The 16,773-nt window shown below is 41.2% G+C and overlaps 1 protein-coding gene across 1 annotated transcript; it reads right to left on the reverse strand.

The window, feature by feature from the left end:
- Positions 1-209: 209 nt before the first annotated feature.
- On the reverse strand, positions 210-1,278 carry LOC138166975 (small ribosomal subunit protein uS2-like). The gene has a single exon (XM_069095455.1). It carries the CDS (start codon positions 1,168-1,170, stop codon positions 307-309), a length of 864 nt encoding a protein of 287 aa, XP_068951556.1. The 5' UTR covers positions 1,171-1,278; the 3' UTR covers positions 210-306.
- Between the last annotated feature and the right edge of the window lie 15,495 nt (positions 1,279-16,773).

Below are 16,773 nucleotides of genomic sequence, written 5' to 3' on the forward strand. Positions count from 1 at the left end.
AGTTAGTGACTGAGGCCAGATTTGAACTCAGGAAAATGAGTCTTCCTGTCTACAGGCCCAGTCACTCTATCCACTGTACACCCAGTTGCTGCTGTGGCTAGAAGGGTATAAACATAGAATTTTAGAGCTGGAAAGGCAGAAGGAGAAGTGTAATGACAACAGGTTATAATCACATAAAAGGATTTCAGAGTTCATGAACTCACAATATATTCTTTTTTTTTTTTTAAGAAACCAATGTTTATTTTTCAATCAGCATTTTTCCAACACTATTAGAGCATCTGGGTTAAGACCACTCTGTGGTAGTTCCTACCCACTCAGTGGCTGAGCAGTAGGAGCCACAGACCAGTCCTCAGTAGCTGGCTGAGCACTCCAATCTTCGGTGGGGAACTGCTGAATGGGCACAGACGGCACCTGTACTCCCTCAGACCAATCAGCCACCTCTGGTTGAGTAGCAGTGAATTCTGGGGCGGGGGCAGTCCATTCACCCTGAAACTCCTCCTTTGTCGCTGCCTTCTCAGCTGCAGCCTGCTCTTCATTTTCAATCTCCTCTGGATCCCTGTAGAAGTAAAGATCAGGCATAACCTCCCAGGGGTGTTCCCGGGAGATGGTACCACGCATCCGCAGGACTTCACGGGCCAGCATCCACCACATCAGACCCACCGAGTGAGCTCCCTTGTTGTTACATGGAATAGCAATGTCCACATAGCGAAGTGGGGAGTCTGTGTTGCACAGGGCAATGGTTGGGAGGTTAACATACGATGCTTCAGTCAGAGGCTGGTGATCTGCCCGAGGATCAGTGACCACCAAAAGGCGAGGCTCCCTGAAAGCTGCCTGAATCTGGTTAGTGAAGGTGCCCGGTGTGAAACGTCCAGCAATAGGTGTGGCGCCAGTGGCAGCAGCAAATTTCATAACAGCTCGCTGGCCAGTGTTCCTGGATGAGATGACACTAACATCGGCTGGGTTTTCAATAGCAACAATGGCACGAGCAGCCAGCAGAAGTTTTTCCCAAGTTCTCTTCAAATTAATGATGTAGATGCCGTCACTCTTTCTTTTGTAGATATACTGTTCCATCTGGAAGTCCAGATTGGTGCCGCCCAAATGGGTTCCTGCAGCCAGGAACTTGAGGACATCCTCCTCCTTCATCTGCAGGACATCTAGGGCTCCGGACATCGTGAAAGTTTCCCTTTAAAGTTACGACGGAAACCGAGAACAATGCCGTATGGAACCCTGCTCGGGGCAGCGCGGAAAAGCCACAATATATTCTTTATATCCTCTCTGTTCTGCTCCTTCCTGTTAAGTTAACATGTCCATTCCACTTTGGGTTTCACAAATTCTGGGTCTTAATACTTGACTTGAAACTAAGTGCTAAGTACCTGTTTGATTGCAAATAGAAGAGTCAGAGAAGATCTTCAAAGTCCCATTACCATTATAATTTTGTAGCTTTAGAAGGGACCTTAGAACCCCCCATCCCCACTACTCATTTTTCAGATGAAGGAAACATAGTCCACAAAAATTGTGACTTGACCAAGGTCACAGAAATAAGAAGTGGTCTTCTATGTGCCCATATTAGAAGCTCTTTTATTTCCATCCCTCCCAACTCAACCCTCCCCTCCCCCAATCCAACCAATGTCCCACTCTAAAGCTACTTCCCCCCTTCCACTATGCTCATCAGAATGTTCATTCTGTTGGTAACCAATTTGCTTTCCTCTTAACACTTTTCTTTTCCCATTCCTTCCATCTTTTTGTACTTTGGCTCCCTCCTGAAGTCACAGCTTCCCTGGCTGCCTTGTACCGCACTAGATGTACTTTCACTCGGAATCCTTTGAGTCACTTGGCATGGGAGGAGTGTTAGAATATCCCATGCCCTCCATGGCCATTTCCAGGCTTTTCCTCTGTCTCCATCACTCCTCCTTCCTTTTCAGGAACATTTCCATGTTCATGAACTCTGAAATCCTTTTACATGATTACAACCTGTTGTCACTCCACTTTTCCCTCTGCCTTGCATCCCCCAAACCTATCCTGTATCTTTACCACTACTTCCAACCCCTCAGTTCTTTCACAAGCTATCCCTTCACCCCTTCCCCATTTCCATCCCTTGGTCAACCAGTACAATGCTTTACTTCTCTCTAGACACTTGCCTCATCTTATTTCTTACCTTGCCCGACTGAGTCTCATTCTTGGGTCAATCTCATTATCTGCTGCCTTTACTCCTACTCACACGCTGTTGCATGAGAAAATCATAAAACTTTTCTGACAGTACAAATGTATGTTACATAATCTCAACTGGGCCCTGGCTGTGACAAAGCAATCCTTTTACACCAATCAGTTCGGTATCTTACTTCAGCACAGCATCTCTTCCACACATCTTCATCCCACCCCAAATCTCTCATAGCTCCCTCTCTACCTCCTCCCCACCACTATCAACTGAGAGCCTTTTCCATTGGAGAAAATTGAAATCATTTTCAGAGAGCTCCTTCTTCCTCATCTCATGTCAATCAGACACCTCCCTACACTGTTTCCTCCAGAATAGGTAGCCTTTCTCCTTGAAGAGGCAAATCCCTTTCCAAACAATAGTCATTCCTTTCTAAACCATCTTCTGCAGCAGATTTCTGGTCTACTACACCTACAGCCTTACTAATTTTCTCTTTTCCTGTCCAATGGCTGCATCGTTACTGCCTGCCAAAATATCTATGACTCTTTGATCCTCAAAAAACCTTAACTTAATCTGTTCTTCCCCACCCATCATATCTCTCCTCTCTTTGGTAGCTAAACCCTTAGAGAATATTAGAGCTGATATTCAGTGCCTCCACTTCCTTTCTTCTCACACTCTACTTTCTGCAGGCTGGCTTTCAATCTGACCAGCCACTTGAAACTGCTCTCTCTGTCTCTTTCTCTCTCCCTCTCTCTCTCTCCCTCCCTCTCTCTCTGTCTCTGTCTCTCTGTCTCTGTCTGTCTCTCTGTCTGTCTCTCTTTCTCTCTCTGTCTCTCTCTCTCTGTCTTCTCCTCCTCTTCCCCTCCTTTGTCTCTCTGTGTCTGTCTCTCCCTCTCTTGCCCACACCCTCAGGTCCCAGTGATCACCACTTAACCACTAAATCTAATGGTCTTTTCTCAATCCTCAGCCTTCTTGACCTCTTAGCAGCTTTGACACTGTGGATTATTGCCCTCTTCTCCTTGATATTTGCTTCCCTCTAGGTTTCTATGAAACTACTTTCTCTTGCTTCTCCTCCTTTACCTGCCTTTTTCTTTTACTCCAAACTTGTTAGAAGCTTAGCTGCTTGCTATTCTTATTGATAATTTTGCTCTATCTTCATCTAGGTCATGCCTACTCTCTATCGGTACAGTCCAAGGCTCTGTCCTGAGCCCTTTTCTTCTTTTCTCCTTCTATATTATTTTGCTCAGTGATCTCATTAGCTCCTGTGAATTCTGACCATCCCTCCCACCCCCATATAATAAACTCCAGTGGCTCCCTATCATTTCCAGGACCAAATATAATTTGACATTCAAAGCCTGTCATAACCTGGTTTCCTATTTCCTTTTCAGTTTTCTTACACCTTGCTTCTCACCAGGTACTACTTTTATCCAGTGACATTCAATTCCTTGCTGTTCCTTGCCAAAAACACCCCATCTCCTGATTCTAGGCATTTTCTCTGACTCTCACTCATCCCTGGAATTTTCTCCCTCCTCATCTCTATCTCTCTGATTTCCCTTCAAACCCCAGCTAAAATCCCATTTTCTGCAAGAAGTCTTTCCCAGTCTCCACTAATCCTTGTGCTTTTCCTCTGTTGATGTCTCCAATTTTTCCTTATATAGGGCATCCAAAAAGTCTTAGTGCAGTTTTAAACTTGAATAGTTCAAAGCTGCACTAAGACTTTTGGAATATTCTGTATATCCTCTTTGTACATAGTTGGTTGCATATTGCCGCCCCCATTAGACGGTGAGCTCTTTGAGAGTAGCGACTGTCTTTTACATTGGTATCCCCTGTGTTTAACATGGTGCCTGCCACATAGTAAGTGATTAATAAATGTTTGCTAACTGGTGGATTCAATTTGAAATCCTGCTTTTTGGTTCCAAATCAAGTTTTCTTTCCCCTATACCCTGTTTCTATTGACCTTTATGAACCTTATATTCCATAGACTGCAAGTGCTAAAATAAATGGTTCAATGAGGGGAGTTGTGACCATTTCAGTTGGGAACAGAGAGTGCTATGGCCAGAAAGTAGAAAGGGAGGGAGATAGAATGTGATATTATTATGAGAGAGAAGAAAGGAAATACAGGAAGCTGCACATAGAGTAATCATAGAGTAATGCACATAGAGTAATCAATTCTGTTTTACAAAATCTTAAAGTTGGGAGCAGCCTCAGAGACCATCAGTCCAAAACATATTTGGCCAAAATTACCTCCCATGATATCTCCAGCAAGTGGAGAATATTATTATATAATTATCCAACAGCTGCTTGACCATCTTCAGTAAGGGAGGCCTATTAACTTCCAAAAGAAAAACCAATTCTCTTTAAGATGCACTGTCAGGAGGCTAACCTCAAACAACCAAAGAGAACAAATCTAACTTCTTCCACATTTTAAGCCTTAAAATTCATGAAAACTTCTACCAGTCTCAGCCCTCAGTCTTCTCTTCCCCAGTTTCTCAGTGTTCATCATCCTTGCCATCTTCTGGATACACTTCAGATCATCTATTTGTTTAATATCCTTCATAAAACATGGTGTCCAGTCCTTAACACAATACTCCCAATGCATCCTGAGCAGAGTAGGAGGTAACAAATCTCTTATTCCTCTCATTCTCTAGACTTTGCCTCTTTAAATACAACCTCGGCTAGAATTAGCTTTTTTTGCTACCCACTATTGTGCCACATTAACTCTGCAATCTATTAAAACTTCAAGATTTGCATAGGAATTATCATTTAATTGTGATTTTCACATTCTGTTTTTGTGACATTGATTTTTTGCATCCAAGTATGGAACTTTTTATTTATCCCCATTAAATTTTATTTTCTTCCAGTCAGGTCATCATTCTAATCAGTTAACATATTTTGAGGTCCTGAAAGAGGCCGAGTATTTGCATCCCAGTTTCTTTCATTTGCAAATTAGACAAGTATAGCCTCCGAAGACATCATCCAAGTCTCTGATTAAACCTTAGGAGCCCCTCACTGATAATATCTGAGGGCAACTTGTGTTTGTATTGGTTCATGGCCAACTTTTCTAATTGACAGTCAATGGCAGAGGGGTAAGCTTGCTTATATAACAACAAAAGGCCAAAAGCCGACTATAAATAAATAAAGGGTCCTTTTATAGCCCCCAGCAACTTACTAACAGAGCTCATTGAAAAGTGTAGCTAGAAGACCTGAATGGCATGAGAAAGAGCCATGAAAGTTATCAATAAGAATGACAATCGCCTAAGGTTCCTGCATCCAGCAAGTATGGATTCCAGGGGAATTTTTGCAAAGCCTGGAACAGTGAGGGCACTTTGCTAGTTTTCCCTGTAGGGCTTAACAACAGCTCGTCTGCACTATATGGGAGGTTGCTCTTATCTGAGAAAAGGTGAAAAAGTTAGAAAACCATCCTCTCTTTTCTCTTGATTATCAGGGAAGGAAAGTTCTTTGGGGGGAGAAAAGTAGAAAAAATGAAAGAGAAAGAATCAGAAATAAAAAAAAATGATCTGAAGAAACAGGATGGTAGGTGCAGAATACAACATACAAAAAAGGAAAATTGCTGATTGTATGAAGGTATGAAATAGGCATGTGTCTCCCCATAGAGGGGGGAACTGGACCCTGGCATTAAGAAGCAGTTTCTTGTCCTATTAGGAATAATGACATATATCAACTGGTGCTACCTCCCTTCCTCGGATTGGTCAGAGTAGGCAAGTTTGGTGACTTCCAACTGAGAGATAAGGAAGCAGTTGTTTGTTGACTAAAAATCGATCTCTCTGTATGAATACATTCATACATACACACACATATGTCTATATATTTATTGCTAATCTTTGTGTGTGTTTGTATCTACAACTCTGCTTTTTACCTGAGACAAATATTTGGAGTCTGTCTGTTATTGTTGTTACTTGAGAAAGTCTTCCTTTTTAATTGACTTATTGAGTCCAAAATACCTTTTGCCACTCTATTCTAGTGCAGAAGCCCTTATAAATAGAATGATCACCATTCATTCTCAGGGTAAAGAACCTTTAATGAGAAGAAAACCAAAAAGCTGATTATTTTTTTAGTGCATTTGATCTTTTCATGTCAACATTCAATAGAAGTATTATTGAAAAGAGTTGTAAAAGCTAAGGTCTCCTGGGAGCTTTATTTTGTTTTGTTTTGTATTTGTGTCTATTTATTCTTTAACAGAATAACCATGGATGGCTCCTCAGAGATTTTGTTAGCTATAAAAATTATATTTGAAGGAAGCAGCCTTAGTGAAGAGAGCCCTCAGCTAGGAATCAGACCACCTGAATGCAAGTCCTGGCTCCTTTATTTACAGACTGTATGACCCTAGGCAAACAATTTAGCTTCTCTGTTGTTTCTTGACCTATAGAATAAAAATAAGACTATGACATTAGGCGTTATTAGAAAGGACCAAATGATATGATGTCTATAAAGTAATATAAATATATATGTAAGCTAATATCACCTTCCTCTTAATTGACATGATCATTATTATTGAAAGCATTAAAAATGCTAAGCAACTTAGCTGAATGCCAAGACTTAACACTTCCCACTGACATGAAGCCTGTGGGCTTCCAGCTGCGGGGCCCTAGACATAGGCCTCATTTTGCAATTCAAAATGACAACTTATTTTATGTCCCCAAATGAAAATTAGCTAGTAATAAAAATAACCCATCTGGGATAATCACACCTACCCTCCAAAGGGCTCAACTGTGCCTTTTGAATATTCAGGACCCAGGCTTGGCTGCTGTGTGCATTTGCAAATGTATGAAATGTCTAGGTTCTGTGCCTGTAGCTGGGCTGGAGCCTCTGGCCTTCTCTTAGAAGGGGAATATGCAGATTCATTCAAGTGTAAGTCATTTCTTCTGTCAGCATGTGGTAACTTGGTGTTCAGGGCTTACTTACTATCAAGGCATCAGTTTGGTTGAGATAGAATGATTAAGTATATTTTCCCCGAACCAAAAAAAAGAAAATTAAAAGCAGGAGGTGGGTGGAAGGAAGAGATGGGACTGGCTTAGTAGAGAGAATCCTGGATCAGAGCTGGGTTTAGGTTCTTCCTATCATTCTTGCTTGTTTCTGTGACTGTGCTAGGTACAACCTCCCTGTATCTCAAGGAGTTCTGCAGGATTTAAACAAGTTGTAAACACTGGACATCACAGATTTGAACTTGAAGGGCTCTGAGTGGCCATCTAACCTGATACCATTAGTATATAGATTAAAAAAAAAAAAAACGACACTCTTGAGTCCCCCCCCCAAAAAAATGGTTTGGCCCAGGGTCTTTGAATCCTAGATTTGGAACTGAAAGCGAGGTTAGAGGCTATCTAGACAAAACTCCTAGTGGCATCTAGTTGGTGCAGTGGGTAGAGTGTTAGGCCTGGAACCAGGAAGACCTGAGCTCCTCTATGGCCTCAGACACTAGCTATGTGACCCTGGGCAAGTCACGTAACTCTGTTTGCTTCAGTTGCCACATCTGTAAAATGAGTTGGAGAAGAAGTGGCAAATCACTCCAGCATCTTTGGCTAGAAAACCCCAAATGGGATCACAAAAAGTCAAACATGACTGAAATGACTGAGAAACAGCAGCAACAGACCAAACTCCTTCTTTGACAGCTGAGAAGGCTGAGACCCAGACGAATAAGATGCCCTGCCTGTTCAAAGTCCCAGTGAATGCACAGCAGAACCAGGATTTGAATGCTGGGCCTCAGATTCCAAGCACAAAATTCTTTTCACCACACCAGAACTGCAAAAGCACAGAATTTAAGAGCTGGCAGGTACCTTAGCAGCTACGTAGGAAAAACCTAGTTCAAGAAAGGAAGCCTGGCTGCTTGAAGATTTCCAAGGCAAGGGTAATGCTCTGAACACCACCTCTGAAGACAATCCATTACACTTGGACAGTTCTGATTGTTAGGAAGTTTTCTTGATATCAATCCTAAATAAACTGCTTAAAGGCAACTAGGTGTTTCAGTGGCACAGGGCCTGGAGTTAGGAAGACCTAAATACAAATCTGACCCTGGGAAATTCATTTAGTCTCTGTTTGCCTCAGTTTCCTTGACTGTAAAATGAGAATAATCATATCACCTACCTCCCAAGGTTGAGGGTCAAAGGACATAATAGTTAGAAAGTTCTTAGCAGGGTACCTGGTACATAGTAGGCATTATAAAAATGTTAGTGGTTATAATCATAAAAATAATTATTATTAATATAATGACAGATCTTCAGATACTTAAGTGAAGATATTATGCCCCTCCCCACTCTGCCTTCATGTCTTCTCCAGGGTGAACATGCCCAGTTCTGTCTAATAGTCCCGACGTGTCATGTACTCAAGGCCCTTCACTATTCCGGCTACTCTTTTCTGGACACTGTCCAACCTCTCAATGACCTCCTTCAACAGTGGAGCCCCAAACTGAACAGATCACACCAGATGAGTTCTGACAAGGTTAAAGAGGTGGACATGACACCACTGACTCATATTGAGCTCCCAATCCACTAAGACGCTCAGATCATTTTCAGAATAACTGCTATCTATCCAAGCCTCCCCAGTCTTATATTTTGTAAGTCATTTTTTTTCTACCTACTTGCAAGACTTCAGTTGATATCTGGTGTATTTCATCTCATTAGACTGAGAATAATGTTATAACCTATTGAGATGTTTGACTACTGACTGTCATGTGTTAGCTATCCTTCTTGCAAATCTTTCATGTATTCATGTATACTATGGGTTATAAAAATTATGCAGATATCTCTTGCCTTCTTCTGTCAAATAAACAAATAAATAATGACAATATCAGCAATAATAATGATAGCAATAATAGCGATAGCTAACATTTATATAGGTTTTTAAAGTTTGCAAATTGCTTTACATGTATTATCTCATTAAGAAACAAGCACTTGGTGAGGTGGACACTGTTATTATCCCCAATTTGCAAATGATGATCAAAGTTGAGATAGATTAAATGATTTGGCCAGGATTCAAATTCATATTTTCCTGACTCTGTCTCTAACACTCTATTTATCAGGGGTGTAGAGTGTGTTCATGGAAGACTAGTACCTCTGGTGTGATGGCTGCTAAGCCCTTCAGGGCTGCTTTTTACCTTTGGTGTCCATTTGTTCCACCTAACTCTCACCTGTGGCTAAGAAGTTGTAGCATGTGCAATGGCCACACCCCAGTAAACCATTTTAATAGGCAGGCTAAACCAGGTTACCTATCTGTGAATTAGGGGTGTGTCTACCCCAAGGGTCCTTCCCCTGGTAGGATGGGTGGATGAGAAGAATTTGTTCTAATGACCATGAAGGTAGCTGAAGCAGGTGCTGTGGGGGGCTTGGAACTTGGTTAGATGTCAAAGATGCCAAGGTCATCCAATGCACAGTTCTGCCACTGAACTGTGATGACTTCATTCAATTCTACCTCACTTAAATCCAGTTCACACACAAATCAAAAGACAACACCCATACCACGTTACCATTTTTACCTCTCTCAAAACTCTGTGGCAACAGGCAGGTGATGAAGTAGCAGGTGCAGATACACTGGAAGCTGTAGTCACAACCCTGTACACAGCCGGTGAAGGTCATAAGCTTGTCTTCTCACTGGAAGCAGCAATGGGATTTGGCAGTCACCTGGGTGTCTGAGCAGCCTTTTAAGGACTGCACTGCTCACCTCCTGATGTTAGGAAGAGACTAGAAAAGGTTCCCTAAAAATTGTCAATCCTGGCCTGATGACCACAGCAGGCAGTTGAAACACACACACACACACAATATACACAAACTTCTGCAAAGATGATTCCACTCACCAGCAGGACATGGAATGTGCACATACTTAGAGACAACACAAAATCTAGTACACCAGAAAGATGATGAGCTTTTGTTGTGAGAGACCTTGGCAGTTATTGCTTCCAAATAGCAGCCCTGAGTGAAACAGAGATGGCAAATGAAGGCCAGCTTACTGAAGTTGGAGCTAGATACACATTTTTCTGAAATGCCCCCAGTGAAGGAGAGTGCCATGAAGCTAGTGTAGGTTTTGCAATCAGCACTAATTTAGTCAATTTAGTCAGAACTCATCTGTGTTCTATTCAGTTTGGGGCTCCACTGTTGAAGGAGGTCATTGAGAGGCTGGACAGTGTCCAGAAAGGAGCAGCCAAAATAGTGAAGGGCCTTGAGCATATGACATATATATTTGACAGAACTGGGAATGTTTACCCTGAAGAAGACTTGAAGTCAGAGTAGGGAGGGACTTAATTTGTATGCTGTAATGTTAATGGGATAATAAGATCTTCTCTGCGCATTAAAAGGCCTCTTGTATTGCCCATTGTAGAAGGGATTTGCCTAAGGAGGAGCTTGCTTAAGGGGAGGTTTGCTCGTAGGAAGGCTTCTACCCTTTGGTACTAAGTTGATTAGGCACTGAGTCAGGTGGATTGTAATGCCTTCTGGTTCTGAGTTGGTATTTTGCTTTGGGGGTTCTCTTACTAGAAGGATCATTTGATTTCCTGGTCAAGATTGTGAGTAATCTTGTATGTTCAGGACCCCCATCCTCCCCACCCCCCAACTGCTCAGATGTAAAGGCTCTCTTAAAGTGTATAGCAATATTGCTTTGATTCAGGCAGAGTCCTGGCTGTTAGTCTTTATGCTAATTTCTCTGCTTGCATTTTCTCTGATGTTCAGGGTGCTGGCCTTTCCCCTGAACTAGTGAATGTAATTAAAAGTAAGATTGTTAACCTCTTTTTGAGCAGTCTTTCATAGAAAAGCAGATCAAAGAACCAGTGCCAGCAGGCTATCCTGGGTATGCTAGGGAGCTTGTTGTTACATATGCCAACTGAAAGGAGTGAATGATAGGCTCGTGACAATGTGATTGCCACTTGCAGGAAAACACCATGCACCTTTATCAGGGCCTATGTTCCTACCATGACAAACACTGATGAGGTCAAGGAAAAATTTTATGAAGACCTAGAGACTATTATTACCAATGTGCCCAAAGAGGACAAGCTTATAATTCTGGGTGACTTTAACGCTAGAGTAGGTTCAGACTACTAGACTTGGCAGGGAGTCCTAGGGAGAAATGGAGTTAGAAACAGCAACAGCAATGGCATTTACTACTGAAGACTTGTGCATCTCATGACATCATCACCAACACTATCTTCCATTTACTTAAATACAACAAAACTTTACGGATACACCCTCACAGCAAATATCAGCATTTAGTAGACTGTGTAAGGAGAAGAGATAGACAGGATGTGAGAGTGGCAAAAGCAATGTGTGGTGCCGAGGACTGGTCATAGACTTATCCTCTCTAAGCTAAATATTCGCATTCAACAAAAATTGTGACCCTAAAGCAAAATGACTATCAGAATTAATGTCAACCAATTAGAGCTCTTCTCTATGAGAGAACAGTTTGTTGCTAGCTTGGAGGGGAAGTTGAGCCAACACACAATTGGCAACAGTGGAGCAGAAAAGGAGTGGACGGCTTTCTTAGATTTAGTGTATAGCACTACATGTGGGTCAGAACACTCACAAACATCAAGACTGTTTTGATGAAAATGATGAGGAAATTCAGAAGCTGATAAATGAAAACACAAGAATGCCACAGGGTTACCAGCAGGATAGTTCATCCATCTCTAAGAAGGCAGTATTTAATTCCATCGAAAGTAAAATATAAGGAAAGCTTAGAGAGATGCAGGATTCTTGGCTCAGTAAGAAGGCAGATGAAATTCAGTTTTATGCTGATAGTAACAATCCAAAGTGCTTTTATGATGCCCTGAAGGCTATTTATGGGTCAATGACCCTATATTGCATCTTAACTACTCAGTTCTGAGTCACATTGATTAGTGATAAGGACATGATACTAGAGAGATGGACTGAACACTTCCATAGTATTCTCAACAAACCCATCAATCAATGCTGAAGCCATTGATCATTTACCTGAGGTTGAAGACAATCCCTCCCTACCTGAAGTTCCAGCCTTTTTGAGAAAAATTTTTGTGTTGCAAAGTACCTGGTGCTGATTCTATTCCAGCTAAGATTTATAAGGTGGGAGATTCATTGTTCATATAAGAGCATTTTTTGTAATTTTCTGGGTTATATGGCAAGAGGAGGTTATGCCCCAGGAATTCAAGGGCACCTCCATTGTCCATCTCTACAAAGGTAAAAGAAATAGATTGTCCTGTGACAATCGAAGCGGGGGAGGGCTCCTTCTTAGCCATTACTAGAAAGATTCTTGCTAGAGTCCTCCTTAATAGGTTGACCCTTCACCTGAAAGATGGTCATTTACCTAAAAGCCAACATGGCTTCAGAAAGGGCTGATGAATGGTTGATATGGTGTTTGCTGCCTGATAACTCCAGGAGAAATGCCAGGAGCAGAACAGAGTTCTGTACACATTGTTTGTAGATCTGATCAAGGCCTTTGTTATAGTCAGTTGTGAGGACTTATGGAAAATTATGTCAAAATGTGGTTGTCTGGAGAAATTCATCAGCATTCTACTTTAATTTCACAACAGGATGCTTTGCTTGGGTCCTGGATGATGGACAATGTTCTCATGCTTTCCCAGTCACCAATGGAATGAAACAAGGCTTTGTGCTTGTTACCATGCTTTTAAGCATGATGTTTTTAGCAATATTATCAGAGGCCTTCAGTGAAGATCAATACAGCATCAAGGTCAGTTACCACACTGATGGTAAATTCTTTAACTTGAAATGACTACAAGCCAAGACCAAAGTAGAGGGAGTATCATTGCATGATTTTCTGTCTGAAGACAATTGTGCACTCGGTGCAGCCTCTGAAGCTGAGACACAGCAAAAGTATGGATTTTCTTTGCTGCTTGTGCTAATTTTTGCTTCGTGATAATTTAATTGTTAATTAGCACAAAGAAAACAGGTGCTGCATCAGTCAGTGCCACACCATCTATACATAGTTTTGAATGCTGTGCATAAATTCACTTACCAGGGATGTACACATTGATAATGAGATTGGTACACACATTGCCAGAGCTAGCTCAGTGTTTGGGAGGCTCTGAAGGAAAGTGTGGGAGACGAGATAGTAGACCGACTACCAAACTGAAGGTGCACAGAACCATTGTGCTTCCCTCATTGTTGTACTCCCGTAAAATCTGGACAGTCTCCCAAAGCCATGCCAGGAAACTGAATCTCTTCCATAGGAATTGTCTTAGCAAGATTCTGAAAATCACTTGGCAGGATAAGATACCAGACATTGAGTTCCTTTCTCAAACTTAACTGGGAAGCATTCAAACTCTACTGTAGAGAGCTCAACTACAATGGGCTGGCCATGTTGTTCAAATACCAAATGCCAAAAAGACTGTTTTATGGAGAACTCACACAAGGCAAGTGTTCACACAGTGGTCAGAAAAAGTGATACAAGGACAAACTAAAGGTCTCTCTTAAGAACTTTGGAATGTATTGTGTAACATGGGAGATATTGGCACAGGACTGCCCAGCATGGGGAGCCGTCATCAGGGAAGGTGCTGTGCTCTATGAGCAAAGCCGAATTAAAGTAGCTCAAAAGAAATGTGAGATGTGCAAATTTAGAGAATCCACCCCAAATGTTTACACAGACTATTTGTGCCCAACCTGTGGTAGAGTATTCCAAGTTCATGTTGGTCTCATCAGCCACAGTTGGACACACTGTAACTTGATGCTGGCATAATGATGTCATTTTGATCCTCTTCAAGAACAGACGACAGCCTACCAACTAACTGTCCATCATGACTCTTGGCTGCCTCTTGGCTGCAAACCGCATGTATGACTTAGTATTCAGGCACTTCAGAGATTACCCAATCTCTGGCTGCTTCTGACCATGTAGTGACCCAGAACTGAAAGGACTTAGAATTTGAATTGAACAAGGTAAACTCTGAATGGAAACTGATGGGGTGGTGAGCTGTGTCAGTCAAAAGAAAGAAAACACAGCTTCTGGCTCAGGTTTTTGTTTAGACTCTCATATTTACCTGACTGTCTCCATGCCTGGAATTCTCTCTCCCTCCTCTTTTCTGCCTTCTGGTTTCCCTGGCTTCTTTCAAGTTCCAGCTCAAATCTTACCTTTTACAGGAAGCTTTTTCCAATCCTCCTTAATGCTTTTATTCTGTTGTTTTAGCTCCATTGTATCCGTTCTGTAGATTGCTGATACTATGTCGTTTGTATGTTGTCTCCCCTGTTAGACTGAGAGCTCCTTCAGAACAGGGACTTCTTTCACTTTCTTCTATGCTTATTTGTTTATCACAGCACCCGGCACAGAGTAGGCACTTAAAAGTTTATTAACTGATTGGCAGACTGATACTCTTTGTATCTAGTAGTTGTACCTGCGAAGAAGTCAAGGCAGGATTGGCTATAGTCTTTTTCCCACCCTACGCCTCCTCACTTTGTGTTTCCTTTTCTGAACAGACTGAACATATACCCCAAAGTAGATGTGTCCAGGATTCCTTGTAAGTCTGAGTGGTCTGAAAATCCTGTACCCAATGAATGGAGCTGCCTTGGGGCAAAGGCTTCCGCAGTGGGTAAGACAAGCACAGAGAGTTGGTCCAAGCCTAGCTTGTTTTACCAGCAGGCACGTAACAAGAGTGGTTTGTAGAGTTGAGGACTCTGAAATATAAAATACCTAATCAACAAGCCCACAAACTTTGATGTTCTGATAAAGTTTAAATATCAAACTTTTGAATGATTGTAATACTATTTCTAAGTTAAATTAGCAAATACTGCTTTGAGTTGTGGCAGCACATGTTCATGTGTCTTTTGTGTTTTAGTATTGCTTTCGTGTAAAAGATTAAGAGATTTATCCTATATTTGACTCATGTTATACATCGGGTACCTTTCCCTATTCTAGTGAAACAGACATCATTACCACAATTTATCACCATCATCATCATCTTCTTCATCATCTCAGTAATTTTTATGTAGCATTGTGAGGTTTGCAAAGTACTTTACAAATATTTTATTCCCACAAGAACTCTGGCAAGTAAGTGTTATTATTATCCTCATTTTGCAAATGAGGAGACCAAGGCAGATAGAGGTTAAATGGTTTGTCCAGTGTCACACAGCTAGAAAGTATCTGATTTGAACAAAGTTCTTCCTGACACCAAGTCTGGCACTCTGTCCACTGTGCCACCTAGCTGCCAACAAGATAGGCTTGGAGACTTAACTAGTCCTAGGTTGTTAACAGCTAGGTGGTACAGTGTCAAAAAGGAGCAAAACCTCCTTTCATCAGAGCTCAGTTTCACCCAAGTCCCAACTCATTCTAATTATGTGTGTGGAGTAAATGCAGTCCTCTATTCTCTTGGTCCCAATAATTGTTTCCAAACATTGCACATGTATACAACTTGAAATGTAGGGGGCAGGGGAAGTGTAGTAAGTCAATAGTTTGAAAAGAATTCGAGGTTTTCATGGACTCAGGTACCAATGTCACGCACCAGTATAAAGTAGCAACCAAAAAATTTATCTAATGAAAGGTATAGTGTCTAAAACAAAGGAAACCAGAATTCCCCTCTACTTTGCCATCATCAGGTCACATATGAAACCTTATGTTAAGTTTGAGACACCACGAATTTAGGAAAGATATTTAAAAACAAGAACACCTCCAGAAAATGATGACCAAGATGATGGCAAAAGGAAAGCATGAAATATAAGGGCTGAAGGAAGGAGTTGGGGAGATTTAGTCTATAGAAGACAGTACCAACATATTTGCTGTCAACAACATGTTAGCTAACTTCATCTGAAAGGCGATCTTGTAAAAGAAGGATCAGAATTGTTTCGCTTAGTCAAGGAGGGAAAATCTAGGATCAATGGGTATGTATAGCAGAAACAGAGATGAAAGGCAAGTTTCCTTACAAGTAGAATTGTGCCAATGTGGAATGGATTATCTCAGAAAAATTCCCCTCACTCTAGGCTTTTCAGGAAGAATCAGAATGACTAATCATTTGGTAAACTGTAAGAATATTTTTTTTTAATTGAGTATGAGTTAGAATGTGTTGACTGAGCTTTCTTCCAACTCTGAGGTTCTGTAACAGTGAACTCAATTTACAATGTATTTGTCAATGTCCTTTTTCTTTCTTTCTTTTCTTTTCTTTTTTTAAAAAGAATTCTAAAGATTGGTACTTTGTTACTTGAGCGTTATTGTGATCATCAGTGGGAGTGTTGTCTCCCCCAAAGCAAATATCACCTTATTTGATACCTCATTCTGTGGAAATCTTTTCTATATTTCCCCAGAAATATTTCTTAGAATATATACCTAATAAGCTAGAATACTTCTTCCCCTTATTTTAGTATTTGGAGTGGGGGGAAGGGTACCAATTTGCACTTAAGTTTGACTTTGGACCTGCCCACTTCCTTTTCTAACCATCTCTTTATTATTAATTTTTTTTGTACCACTCCTGCACAAATTTTCACTAGTTACAAGTTCATTTTCAAATGTACTGGGTTCTAAAGTTAGAAGCTCAGGATTGAATGTAATTTTAATTCACTCTACAACTGAATCAAGAACCTTCACTATAACCCATAATTGAGATCTTTATCTTCCCCCCAACCCCCTCCAAGTCCTCCTCTCTTTCTAACTTTCATATTACTGTGGAGGTCACCATAATCCTCCTGGTCATCCAGACCAGCAACCTCAGGGTC

The sequence above is a fragment of the Petaurus breviceps genome, unplaced genomic scaffold, assembly GCF_028583685.1.
Source record: "Petaurus breviceps papuanus isolate PSGF00001 unplaced genomic scaffold, PetGlider_PUasm1.0 227, whole genome shotgun sequence".
In the NCBI taxonomy this organism is placed as follows: Eukaryota; Metazoa; Chordata; class Mammalia; order Diprotodontia; family Petauridae; genus Petaurus; species Petaurus breviceps.

Coding starts and splice junctions, on each gene's coding strand:
- LOC138166975 (XM_069095455.1), bottom strand. CDS start 1,170: ATGTCCGGAGCCCTAGATGTCCTGCAGATGAAGGAGGAGGATGTCCTC.